The following is a 14,761-nucleotide window of genomic DNA, read 5'->3' as shown; positions in this document are numbered from 1 at the left end:
GTCGATTGCTTGGGTACCTCTGTCCTATTCGTGTTTCAACCGTGAAGCAGTTGTGTTTGCATGGCTGTGTTTCGGTTTGAAGGGTGGGATATGGCGTGAATTTACTGGGTACAGAGGAATAACACCTGAGTCCTCAGGAATGGCAACACATGGGGGGTATCATGGGGGAAACAGTATACTCTGTTATGTCCATGGTACTGCTCATGCCTATAGGCGACGGTTATCACTTTCCATCAGGTGGGCCGTCAGCTTGTTTGTCATTCTAAGTTGTATAAAAAAAAAAAAAGGAATACAACTGGGATAGAGTTGCATGCAGATATTTTTTTTAATGGGTGATGATGCAATAGTGACCCCGCCTGCGCTATCGGTATACGCTGGCGGGGCACCAGTGAGGGAAGATAGGTGAGTATGAAAGCAGGTCAGTTAACCCATCGTGAAGAATTCCACGAGAAGTAACCACGATGGTTTTCAGGGGGAACCACGTGGAGGTCGACCTGATTAGTAACATTGCTAGCATTGGGGTTGTTAGAGTCCATCGCTAACAATCCTTTTCCCCCCGCATGTAGATATTTTCCGTACAAAGTAACAAATTGTATTGTTAAAATATAATTTTGCTGTGATCATTTAACTACTATGACGATGATGATGAGGAAATGCAAGTAATATGCCATTTCCATCAATATGCAATTTTAGCCGTTAATTTTGCAATTTGCTAGCGTCAGCAAAATTGTATCGATGTCATTGATAGATGCCTATTATGAAACCAAATCTCTTATTTATTTACAAGTAGGCACTAAATACTATATTATTGTTTTGTTTAGGAGGCTGCTCAGCATTCGGCCACTCATGTTTTGGTGGACATGGCAAGAGATCCGGAGATACTGCTGCTATGGAGGTGAGATATAACACACACATAAGTACAAATAGATGGTCACATTGTAAATATATATTTTGCGTACGATGGTACGCAAAATATATATTTAGCGTATTTTCTCTTGTGTATCTTTGACGATCGTTGATTGCTGGCCGACGCGAAGCAACTCCGTTCAGCGTATACCTTCCTATAGTAAAACCTTTGAAAATACTACCTATAATGGTGTTTCTGTTAATTCTCTAAACTTTACTCAACTCTAATTTTATATAAATATTGAGGTTAGAAATTTGAGCGCAATAAAAATTGCGTAAGCCTATTTTAGGGTTAAAAACTAATAGGAAAAGTATATTTAGTTGCGGTATCTATTTAAAATAAAATATCTATGTAAAATATTGTATTTTTTAAGTACAATGCTAGCATTATTTTATGTTATTTATGTATAAATAATTATATAGATAGAGCGTAATTCGAGAAAAACCGGTCAACTTTTTCATACAATTTTGCGTGATAAATAGTTATGAGTGATTCCTTTGTAACTTCTATATTTATTATGTCTTATAATGTTTGTATCTTTTTAATGCGTATACACTCATTTTATTTATTAAATAATACGTTAAGATACATTTTATGCGTAAGTATATAGAATACTGATAAAGAAATTAGTCAGCTAATTTGATAATTATATATTTTTTGAGGCTCTCTATCTATATAATTTAAATCATACATTATTTTTATGGGTGAAAATGGAATAAAGGGTGATCGATGAGAATGAAAACAGGTCACTTAGCCCATCAATGATGAATTCATATTAAATTAGTTTCCAGGGAGAACCGCGAGGAGGTCGACCTGGCTGGATATATTGCTAGCAATGGGATTCTTAGTCTCCGTTAATAACAATTCCTTTCCCCCCTATTATTAACTGTTATTTTCTTTACCTATCCCAATAATGAAGTATCGCGTTCGTGATTCACTGTTCATCCCAAAGGTGGACTGGTAGAGAATGTTACTAGAATTAAGTCCGTATTTTGTATTATATTTTCTTTTGATCAATAAAGTTATTTAAATAAATAAATAAATAATGATGACTATGTAAAATATGCCTACCGAGGTAAAATTAACGTACGCGTGAATCTGTTTCGCGGTTTGCGTAACAAACTATTTGTCAATAATGTCGAATGTTCAATTAGTAATTCTGGGACAACTTGATGAGATTTTAAATGACTGGCTAAAGTTTATTTGTTTTTAGAGTCCTGTAATATATATATATATATATATATATATATATATATATATATATATATATATATATATATATATATATATATATATATATATATATATATATATATATATATATATATATATATATATACTCAGCTAATTATATAGCGTCGTCTAATCCCAATTTAAACAAATTAAAAAGAGAATAGTATTTTTTGACAAGACTAGAAATCTCTTAAGTGTAAGCTGGAACTATTTTGATGTATTGTTTTTTTATGAAAATTGGTGTGAAAAATAAGAACACCAAAAATAGTACCTTATAGGAATGAACAGCATTATGGGGATTACAGAATGTATTGTGATGATTGGTGGTAGCCGCGGGCATCACAGTGCATTCTAACAGTGGCTTCATATAATTGTCTCCAGGAATGGTCTTGAAGAAAGTCATAGTATATCATATAGTCATATATGAAGCCAATGATAGTGCTGTAAGCATGGCGAGATTCAGAGTCACTGGTATCTGATCCTGTATAGAAGAAATAGAAGGAGAAAGAAGGGGAAAACTAAGAATGGATGGGCTAGATAAGAGAATCTCGTATCGAGATGTTAAGAATATAGTTTTGGCTTTTTTTTTAATGGGTAATAATGAAATAGTTATCCTGTCTGCATATCGGTATACACTGGCGGGGCACCAATGAGGGATGAAAGATGAGGATGAAGTAGTTCTGGAAGGAGAAGTAACTGGCTCATCGTGATGAATTTAAAATATATTAATCACGATGGTTTCCAGGAGGAATGGCGTGGAGGTCGATCTGATAGTATATATCGCTATTGGACCGTGTAGTCCCGGAATAGAATAGGTCAGCCTCTTACTTTCCCGTAGGTGTCGTAAGAGGCGACTAAGAGAGGGCGAAGGATGTGCAGTTGCGTCCCTTTTAAAACATCTATAAAGCCTAATTGCGATTGTCAATCCGTTTTCTAAGCGTGGCAACTACTGGAAAAACCCCCCAAAGGGGAGGCTTATATTCAGCAGTGGATAGTTAAAGGCTGATATAATGAGTAAGGCTGTTATATTTCATTACTAACAATCCCTTTCTCTCCTTTGGCTGAGGCTATTTTAGGCTCTATTCTTGACATTATAGTTAAATGGACAAAAATATATGTTTTTATCTTATTGTTGCTCCAACAAGGAACTTTTAAATTGCAAAGAAGAATATGTGACTCCTAAGTCATTGAAACAAAGACAAAGATTGCAAAAATAGGTGTAAAGGTGGTATGTAAAAACTGAAAGTACCCAGTGTCAATGACCTCACTATCCTTATGTAATTCCATACTCGGACACTTCATACAAAACGACGTGATCCATAATAGCTGTCACCATTACATAAATAGATGACGTCTGTACACGCGCACGTGTGTGTGTTTGATTGTGTAGAGCGTTCCTTTTTTGATCTGTTATATCGAGTTCCACATAAGTGTTAAATATAGCGCGCTATTACTAGAATTTCTTGGCTTCTTCACTGCGTCTTTCTGGAAAAAGGACTGTTTTTATTTTGAAAGATTTTATCTAAATCTAAGATTTTAGAAAATTTTACTAATATTACAATATTACAGTGTTTGTTTGTCCTCATAGCGCCATAACGGTATTACCAGTCACTATTAAATTTGGATACATCCTGCTTTATGGAATGGAGAAGAAAATAGGCAATTTTATATCCCTGGCACGCGGATGAAGTCGCAGATAGTCGCTAGTATTGAATATGTGAAATAATTCATTTGTAATTTTGTTTCAGTCAAATTCTGAAATGATAGCGAGGCATCAACTAGGACAAGAAGAGACGGCCCCACATCCAATTTATCCCCACTCTGGATACAGTGGCGTTCTGCCGCCTGGTGACGATATCATACCCGTCAGAGATGGGGGTGAGTTCTTTACCCTAGTGATCAGAAACATAATAAAAAAACAAATATAATTTTTTTCAAACGTGAAAAAAATATTGGCGAAAGAGGCATAACTCAAGCAACCCAATTGCAAAAAGAATTATAGGATTGGATCATTATTGAAAAAGATAACACATAACTTATAAACACACACATACACACACACACAAACAAACACATACACACACACACACAGACACACACACACAAAATAAATGAATTAAGAATACTTAAAAAAATTACTTAAAATACACAGAATGTGTGATGAATATCATTAATAATTATCATATAGGTGACTTAAGATATCAATTAAATACTGTGCTAACATATTATATATTGCTAATTTCTAATAGCAAATACTAATATACACGTACTAAACTTTGTACAAAACAAGCATGACAGTTTGAATTTATTTTTGTAACTTCAACAATACAACGCTTAAGTTCTCACACATTTGCACAATAAGTTAGCGACTTACCCGACTTACGCCCACTTAAACGTAATAAGATTTAATACCACAGACTATCTGTAGACAGTAGCTCGACTTTATATTTTATCACTATTAATAATATTTATCTTAGTGAAAAATATATTTATTGCATTTTGTAAAGTTAAATAAGAGTTCTTATTGAAGTAATATATAGAGCACATTATAAACGATATCTGGCACTGAAATTTGAAATACTAAACATACTTTCATATTAACATACATACGTATGTCACTAGATTAACTATATATTTTTTTATAATGAAATGAATTTCTGTAATTTTACGTCGAGTTGGAGTAGGCAGAAGGAATCTTACATAATATCTCTTGTTTTATTTACATTTATATATCGTCTCATGTATGCATATCAGTTTATTTTTGACTTTTCTCTTTAGATATAACATGGTAATTACACATGAGGCCTATAAAATCAAAGACAGCTAAATCCAAGTCTGTCAAATATTCAGGAAACTACAAAAATTATAATTTTCCCAAGCATATGGAATGATATTCTATATTTTAAACCAAAATTGAAAAAAATAGAATATTAATAATAAATTTAATTAATAGAACTATATTTGAGTACAGAGTGAAAATGAAATCGATTTTATGGCGTTTAGCTGTCTTTGACTTTATAGGCCTCATATATAGTACATATTTTGTGTGTCACGATTTGACCTACTGCCTCATTTATACTGTGACATCGCTGTGCAGGTGTGTACGACGACAGCGCCGCCCGGGACGTAATGAAGTTTAAACTACGGAACATCATCAAACATTGGGTGAGAATTATTTAGACAACACTTGTGAGAGCGCTTGTGACTCGTTTGATGTATAAACTAGTAACCGCTGGACAACGTCACATATTGTTAAGTGGTACTACGCCTTAACTCAATTGAACTGTTAATATTAATTTGTTATATGTCATTTATATTAAGGTCAGTTAAGGCAACTTAATATATTATATTTATACTATGCACTCTTCACTCTGTTTTATACGATCCAAATTATCCAGAGTATCTTAAATGCAAATTTATATTTTTTTTTTTATACAACTTAGAATGGCAAACAAGCTGATGGCCCACCTGATGGAAAGTGGTAACCGTCGCCTATAGACATGAGCAGTACCATGGATATAACAGGGTATACTGTTTCGCCCATGATACCCCCCATGCGTTGCCATTCCTGAGGACTCAGGTGTTATTCCTCTGTACCCAGTAAATTCACGCCATATCCCACCCTTCAAACCGAAACACAGCTATGCAAACACAACTGCTTCACGGTTGAAACTCGAATGAGACAGAGGTACCCAAGCAATCGACTTTTGTACAAACTCTTCCTCTGGTGAGGGAGATTCATTCTATTCTATCTATTCCATGAGGACAATGTTTTTCGTTATCTTCGTCAATGTTTTAGTGTGTGATAATGGAATGGTAATCCCACCCGCGCTACCGGTATACACCGGCGGAGCTCCAGTGAAGGATGATAGGTGAGGATGAAGCAGGTCAGTTAGCCCATCGTAACGAATTCAATAAGAATTGCTCACGATGGTTTCCAGGAGGAATCACGTGGAGGTCGACCTAATAGGGCATATTGCTAGCAATGGGGCTGTCAAATTCCATTGCTAACAATCCCTCCCCCCCCCTTCGCAATGTAGGAAGTTACTTCTCCACATCTTAACTCATCATGGATTTATTTCTTATTTCTTTGCCACTCAGGCCATTAAACACTGGAATGCACTGCCTCTTGACATTAAATCAATTAAAAGCAATATTTAAAAATAAATTACATATATTTTTTAATAACTTTATTTTTTATCTTCATTCCTTTCTTTTGCTTATTAATTGTACTTTTTGCTTCAGTCGTAGGTATTTTTCTGCCTTATTTTCTTTTCTCTGTTGTTTTAATCTATCATCATTAGAATTATTTACTGTTGGTTGTATATTATATGTGTATTTGTGTATGTATGTGTATTTGTGTATGTATGTGTATTTATACATTTATTTATTTCTGGATATATGCATAGTTTGTTTTATTCTAAAAATGTTTTTTTTTATTATTTAAAAAAAATCTCTGTCTGTATATAACATGTATAAAGACAATGTAATAGGAACAAATGTACCGCCATTTTTTGGGTTCATCATAATTTTTATTAGAATAGTGCAGTCCACTATTTTTTTATACCACAAAAGAGCAAACAAGCATTCAGCCTGTCTGATGGTAAACAGTCATTGTAGCCTATGGACGCCTGCTTCACTAGGGGTGTCACGTGTGCGTTGCCGATATATAAAGAATTAAAAACTAATCAATAACTTTTAATTTCAGATGGACAACTACAGAGGGTCACAACAAAACGACGACGGTTACTTCATGGAAAATTTGTAATTGCATTGTGAAAATTTTTCTTCCTCTTCCATTATATATAATATATATATCAATAAAATTATTGTCACATAATTCAAGAAGTTTGCTTTTTTTTATAAATAAAAAAAAAAACGAGATGAGTTCGAAATGGGTTTTTGTTGGTGATCACTGACCGATTCGCTATTTTCGTGTTCCCACTATTTTGAATCGATTTAAAAAAGAATAGGATTGTAGTTTGATGGTGAATATTTTATGCGTAAGTTTCTTATGTCGATATATGTTCGTTAACCGATTTCGATGGTTATTTTTTAACTGACAGTTTTGCATTAATTTTGTTGAGATTAAAGTTCTTATGAGGTAAAAAGATCTTAAATGATTAATTTACTTGTATGCGTATTAAAAACAGTATTGATCATTTTTATATGTTGCAGACTAAAAATTCATTTGTATATTTTACATAACATATATACAATTTATGTTATATAATAGGATATTATATGGATAAATTGTTAACTTATGTACTTACACAACCTTATATAAAATGGTAAAACGCTATTACTATTTTCTTTTTATAAAAAAAGTTGATTTTTATTTTAATATAATTGTTAGAGAATCATTCAGAAAGTAATTATCTTATAGAAATGAGTATGTGTAAAGGTTAACATTGCAGTAAATCTTCTTTTTAAATCGTTTAAAAACTGTGGCGTTATTAACACAAAATTCCAAGTTCTCGTATATTTTTTATTCTATTCACGGATCACAACGAAATATGCTTGAAATCCTTTTAAACATTCAAATTGTGGACGAATGTAAATTTATTTTATTATAATTTTAACACACGTCCTTTATATACTTAGCTATTCTTATATATATATATATATATATATAAACCGTATCAACTTGTACCGTACTAAATGTAATGTAATACATTTTATCATTGCATTTCACGTCCAAAATATAAATAAAGATTAAATGTAAATTTATGAGCAGTGTAATATTTAAAATTAAGTAAAGAACTTAAAAAAAAAACAATATTAAAGGGTTACTTGTTAATGATATACGGAGATCCAAATTTAAATTTATTTATTACATTCATAGTTTTGTTATAAAATCCTTTTAGAATCTATTTCCCTTATCAGATATATGTATTGTACTTTAGAAATTGCAATAAAAATAAATCTTATTCGACGATATAATAATTGATTGTAAAATGTTTTCAAAGCTATAGCCAATAAGGCAAGAATTTGTTAAAGTTATTTCACTTTAATTGTAAATTTAATATAATTTTTTAATTCTGCAAATTTAAAATCTTACGTAGTAGTTTTAATTTTTATTGTCTTTAAAATAAAAAGATGTGTATTTATGGGGTAGAAAATACAGTTTTCAAATTAATAAAAGTATACAACGGTTTTTTTCCTACATTACCAATTATTAAACTATTTTATTACACAAAGGAGAATATGTCTAGTCAATTATAAAGTGTCACTATTTTGAATAAGATACTGTTATGTAGATACAAAAACTCTTTTATTACGTTAATAGAAAATCTATTTTATGTAAAGGCTGGTATTTAATTTATAAATATTGTATAGTTATGCTTGTATAAAAATTGCTTTTAAAATGTGTTTAACATATTTGTCACATCTGCAGTTACGAGAACGACAACTCGCGGTAACAATTATGGCACGATTTCTCGCTGATGTAATGTTACAAATGTTACAATTGGTAACCTTTATTAAACTTGTATTAATCTATATTAAGTTTACGATAAACACAACAAACAAAAGTTTTTATCATTTTAATTATCCGCGAGCTGTTCGTTTCACATACACAACCATATTTAATCTAGTAACTGTAAGCATTAAACACGATTGTCTTGGTACCTGAAAATATGGGTTTAGGTAGTTTTTCTCTTGCATGTAACGTAAGTTTACCATCAAAATGAAATTTTAATAATAATAATAATATGTAGTAGAAAATGACTGTATCTGTGAATAATGTTTTTGCGTATTAAATAAATGGTTAGATACAATATATTGGGCAAATGTTTTTTTTTTCTTCTTAAACTTTTAAATAGTTTAATCCTGAACCAAATAATTTCTTCTTCAATTCACTTGTTTATAAAGTATTATATTTTTTTTATACAACTTAGAATGGTAAACAAGCTGACGGTCCACCTGATGGAAAGCAGTAACCGTCGCCTATAGACATGAGCAGTACCATGGACATAACAGAGTATACTGTTTTGCCCATGATACCCCCCATGTGTTGCCATTCCTGAGGACTCTGGTGTTATTCCTCTGTACCCTGTAAATTCACGCTAAATCCCACCCTTCAAACTGAAACACAGCCATGCAAACACAACTGCTTCACGGTTGAAACACGAATGGGACAGAGGTACCCAAGCAATCGACTTTTATACAAAGTCTTCTTCTTCATAGACTATTATAAGAAACGGTCCCGAGCGCATTCATTTCCTCTTGGTATATTTGACAAGACTGTTCTTTTCTGAGATTCTTAGCAAAGAGGTCTTAGTAAATTTTGAAATCGGTTGAAAATTAAATACATTCTTGCTGCAAGTTTAAAAATGTTTGCTTTATATTGGGAGTTAGGTTAGTTATTTTTTGATGTTTAACGGCTTAACCGATAGTCATGAAATTTGACATACACTTAAAATTTTTTTAATGAGTGATAATGGTATGGTAATCCCGCCTGTGCTATCAGTATACACTGGCGGGGCATCAGTGATAGATGAAGATGAAAGCAGGTCAATTAGCCCATCCTGACGAATTTAACTAGAATTAACCACGAGGGGTTCCAGTCGAACCACATAGAGGTCGACCTAACAGGGTATATTGCCAGTAATAGGGCTATTTGACCTTATTACTAACAATCCCTTTCCCCCACACTTAACATTTTTTACAGGTATCTTTCAGACTTAGGTTTCAGGTTTCAGGATTTTTGGGTACTATTTATTTATTGTTATTTTTATTGATATTCGACTAAGTTATTACATTTTTACTTATTTCTATTTCCTTATTTCTAGTTGTTTACATTAACATTTATATTGCCGAAGTATACTCAGTATACTTATTTACTAACATAATTTCTATTTATTATTTTTTAATATTTTTATACTGTATTCTAGTACACTTAACATTTAGGATGGAGAAGGATATTAACTATATATTGTCCTAGTCAATTTTCATATTGCAATTAAATAGACGAAGTAAACTCCGGTAAAATTATATGTTTCGTGGCTATATATGGAATAGATATGTTGGTAAATCTAAAATTTCTGTAATTAGTCATGTATCCTATTAGAATCCTCTGAGTAAGTTATCCAACTATTTATTGGACCCGTTTTTGGTTCGTAGATCTTAATATATTCCACATAATGATATTAGATTTGGGGTGGGGGGGTATGCCAGTAGTTCCCATGTTTAGTAGGCGAGTTGCCAACCGCAATTTGGCTTTTGGTGATTTTTTAAGAGGGACGCTACTCTCCATCTCTCAACCTTCCCTTAATTGCCGTTTACACCCATGAGAAAGGAAGGGGCGGCCCATTCTACTTCGGGACCACATGGCAATTTATTCCTATAATAAGATTAGAAATTTTACTTTTCATCATATTTGGTCAATAAAAATATTGAATAATACCATTTAAATTTACTATACGTTAAATTGACCGTGTACATTTTAATTTGAATAAATTTTTATACAGTTAGAGTAAATTAAACACACTCGGGTTTATACTAAAGTTTTACTTTTTATTTTTACCTTTTGTTTTTCTAAATAAAACCAAGGAGTTTAAAGTATAATTCTTATGACGCATACTGTATAGTTATTATGAGAAAATTATGAGCTTCTATTATTGAGACGTTGGTTTGTCGACTTTTCGAATAACAACAGCAAAACTTATTTATACTGGCTGCAAACACTTCTAAATCATCATCATATCTGCCTTTAACTGTCCATTGCTGAACATAAGCCTCTCTCTTGGGGGGTTTTGCCAGTAGTTGTCACGTTTGGCAGACAGATTGGCAACTGCAATTAGGCAAAAAAAGAAAAAAATGGTATTCATAAAAACAAATATTAAAATGTATTAAAAATAAAATAAAATTATGTGTATACGCATTTTTTTAAAATAAATGTGGTATTCAGTAAATTTAATAAACTTATCTGATTACAAAGATAAAGGATAATTTCTGAGTTAAACGAGTACTTATTCGTAAAAAAACATAACGAACAAAAATTACGAATTGAAATATTCCATTTAATTGGATCCATTATCCCGTAATAATGTCTTTATATCATATAAAGAGACGGCAAAGTAAAAATATAACGAGGATATTATTTTAAAAGCTTATTCAATGCTTTACTGTTGGGTAAAGTCTTTCATCTATACTGATAAAGAGGTAAAATATGTTTCATGTGAGATTTTTAATCTATGGAAACAAGGTATTGATTTTAAAAAATATGGCAACTCGGCGATTATAGACAAGAAAAAAGTTGAAATATGAGGATACATTTTTAGAAATTTTTCGCAGAAAGGGCAAAGAGTAAAAAAAAATATAAGCATTTTTGATTAGATTCTAAAAATGGATTTTATGATATTCATACCAAAAAGAGTTTTAGTTACATTTCAATTGTAGTTTCATAATAAAAATGCGTGTTATTAAAATATTTTTGATCAATCTGTTGTGTGACTGAAAAATATACAAATTTATTGAGTTCGAATAAAGCTGTGATCAAACTCTTTCAAATTATACCAGAGGGAGACTTTGTACAAAAATTGATTGCTTGGGTACCTCTGTCCCATTCGTGTTTCAATTGTGAAGCAGTTGTGTTTGCATGACTGTGTTTCGGTTTGAAGGGTGAGATATGGCGTGAATTTACTGGGTACAGAGGAATAACACTTGAGTCCTCAGGAATGGCAACGCATGGGAGGTATCGTGGGCGAAATAGTATACTCTGTTATGTCTATGGTACTGCTCATGTCTATAGGCGACAGTTACCACTTTCCATCAGGTAGGCCGTCAGCTTGTTTGCCATTCTAATTTGTATAAAACATAAAACTAAAACAATTATAAATTAGATTATGAAATCTGCTTTCTTTAAGTGGATATTTCACTAAATAAATTATATTTCACTAAATATAATTAAACCTGGTAGTAGATTAAAAAATGACGATTTAAAAGTGTTTTAAATAAGTCTATTTTAATAAAGATTTGTATTTGAATCTCGTATTTTTTTTTAGTTTATTCGGTAGTGCGGTAGTCATTTAAAAACAGTTCTCGACTGCCTAATGTGAATAAGCTCTAAATGATATGAATACTAACAAGTATGTAATGTAGGGGCGTTTGAGTAAAGCATAAAGTCCCATATTTTAATTATAAACCTTACCTAAACTAAAGGAGCGTAAATAAAGTAGTATAATTATGCATAAAAATTTGTGTATTCACGTAATATGTTTTAGACTTTTTGCTTTGTCTGATGCTGATATGGTGGACTGGTAGATAACGCCGTCAAGTTAAGTCCGCCATTTTATACTATCTACTCGTAGGTATATTAAGGTTTAATAAATCATTTAATAGATCTATTTTGTTTTTTCAAATTAATAAAAATCATTTGAAAACACAGTCAATCAAAAATCCTATCATTTAAGATTTTACTCTACAATAAAATGTTACAAATAAATAAATAAATATTTACAATTCAAAATTAAATTCAAGAACTTAATTTTTATTTTATATTGTGTCTGCTATTGCAGGTGTTAAAAATTGCATTATATATATATATATATATATATATATAAATAATACGATTTGTGAGGTACTACGTAATACTAACTTTACATGGTATATGATATGGTAAGCCTCTTAGTGATAAATAGAAATGAAGCACTTACAGTTCATTTAATTTAGATATCATTCTATTATCAATCATATATTTACTTACTTTACTTTGTGTTTAATATATAACAAATAGTATAACATAAATACCCAACTTCTGTTAGTCCATTCACACTTATTTAACTATAGCTTCTTAAGGACTTCCATCAACAATAATTGTGATATATTTTATATAACGACCACGTGGTTTACTATACTTGTTCACTCTTGATTCGTCAGGGAGCTCCGCTCTGTTCAACGGTTGGACAAGAAGTGTCTCCCCACCCAAATGACAATCTTTTATATCCACACGGCCGAAATCGAGTAGACAAGTTAGTGAGACCACGTGTTCTTACAATTACATTACTTTTTATTTTAGTATCAATATAATAAATAATTATAAAATCAATTAAAATATAAATTAGTGTTCTATATACATTACAATAATAATTTATTACCAAATTGTCTATAATAACAATTTTAACATTTTATTGTAATTAAAGTAGTTAGTCTGATTTTTATTAATAAATGTAGGTACACATTTTGACACAAGATGTTTAAGAAAATTAATATAATTTAAAATAAATATTTAACACAAGCGTCTATAGGCTACAATGACTGTTTACCGTCAGACGGGCTATATGCTTGTTTGCCACCTTTGTAGTATAAAAAAAACATATAAGAACTAATAACATATAAATTTCAGACAGTATAATATCATCATTATCATATCAGATGTTAATTGTTCACTGCTGAAGGCAAGCCTCCACTAGATATAAGGTTTTTCTAGTAGTTGCCACGTTTGGCAGGTGGGTTCGCAACCGTAGTTGAGATTCGATGATGTTTTAAAAGAAACGCTGCAGTCCATCCTTCGACCATTAAGTTCCTTTAGTCTTACGATATCCACGAGAAAGGAAGGGGTGGCCAATTCTATGCCGGGACCACACAAAAGTTAGTCTAAGATAATTGTGATACGCCTGCGTATCAAAGTTCAAATTCATTAAATCTTCTATATGAATGCGTGGTTATTCAAAAACAATCGTGCAAAATCTTTGTATTATTACTATTATTATATAGTATAAAATAAAGTCACTTCCCGTCTGTCTGTCTCTATATATGCTTAGATCTTTAAAACTACGCAACGGATTTTGATATGTTTTTTTTTTAATAGAAAAGGTGTTTCAAAAGACGAAGGTTCATATATATCATATAGTAGAGAAACATTGATAATTTTAGAGGATTCTAATGTAATGTGATGTAATGTGCACCCGCGCGAAGCCGGGGCGGGTCACTAGTCTTTACCTATATTCACATTTTATAACATTAATAGGATAAAAAAAAATCCATTACTTCTGAGTGAACTTTTTTCTGTAAATAATAAAAAAAAAGTTTCGTCCATTAACGAATATACCCCCGGCATTTTTAAACATTTACGGAAATTCACCGGTGAGTTTATTTATTCGTATCAATTTAAGATAGATGTAGGTATAATACTATAATTGAAAAAAAAAATACCTTATACGTTCTGAAAAAAATTAAAAAAAAGTTTTATATTTTTAGATACAAAACGCTACTATATATGATACTCGAACGCTTTCTGTTTTTACCTAACGGTTAGCTGGTAGGGAATGCCATACGGCATTAATCTCGCCATTTATACCAATTGCGCAATGAATGTGCAATAAAGAACATATATAAAAAAAAAAGTTTCGAAACAGTGAGAGTACACATAGGTATTTATTTATATTATTTCCCTGTAAAATAATTTAAAAGAAATGGACTGATTAGAACAATGAGATGATAAGATAGTTAGTGCTTGTAATTTGCGCGGGAAATATATCAATCACTGCTTGTCAATGTTTGTTTAGGTTACATTTTTGGCGCGCGATTAACTTTTTTTTTATATAATATCATAGATAATAAAAAATAGATTTAATTTAAACAATCGAACTTAATGTTTGCTTGCGATATATAATGTTG

General features: G+C 31.3%; 1 protein-coding gene across 1 annotated transcript in view; it reads left to right on the top strand.

The window, feature by feature from the left end:
- The window catches only part of LOC113510216 (neuropeptide CCHamide-2), a 74,280-nt gene extending 65,357 nt beyond the window's left edge, over positions 1–8,923 (top strand). Inside the window, exons 3-6 of the mRNA XM_052892585.1 lie at positions 822–895; positions 3,889–4,018; positions 5,238–5,305; positions 6,849–8,923. Of these exons, the coding sequence (XP_052748545.1) occupies positions 822–895; positions 3,889–4,018; positions 5,238–5,305; positions 6,849–6,908 (332 nt within the window). The 3' untranslated portion in view covers positions 6,909–8,923. The remainder of the gene's footprint in view (positions 1–821; positions 896–3,888; positions 4,019–5,237; positions 5,306–6,848) is intronic.
- The last annotated feature ends 5,838 nt before the right edge of the window (positions 8,924–14,761 follow it).

Source organism: Galleria mellonella, unplaced genomic scaffold (genome assembly GCF_026898425.1).
Source record: "Galleria mellonella isolate WM207_F2 unplaced genomic scaffold, CSIRO_AGI_GalMel_v1 utg159, whole genome shotgun sequence".
Classification (NCBI taxonomy): Eukaryota; Metazoa; Arthropoda; class Insecta; order Lepidoptera; family Pyralidae; genus Galleria; species Galleria mellonella.
Note: the sequence above shows the minus strand (reverse complement) of the source record. Positions and strands in the feature narration are given on the sequence as shown.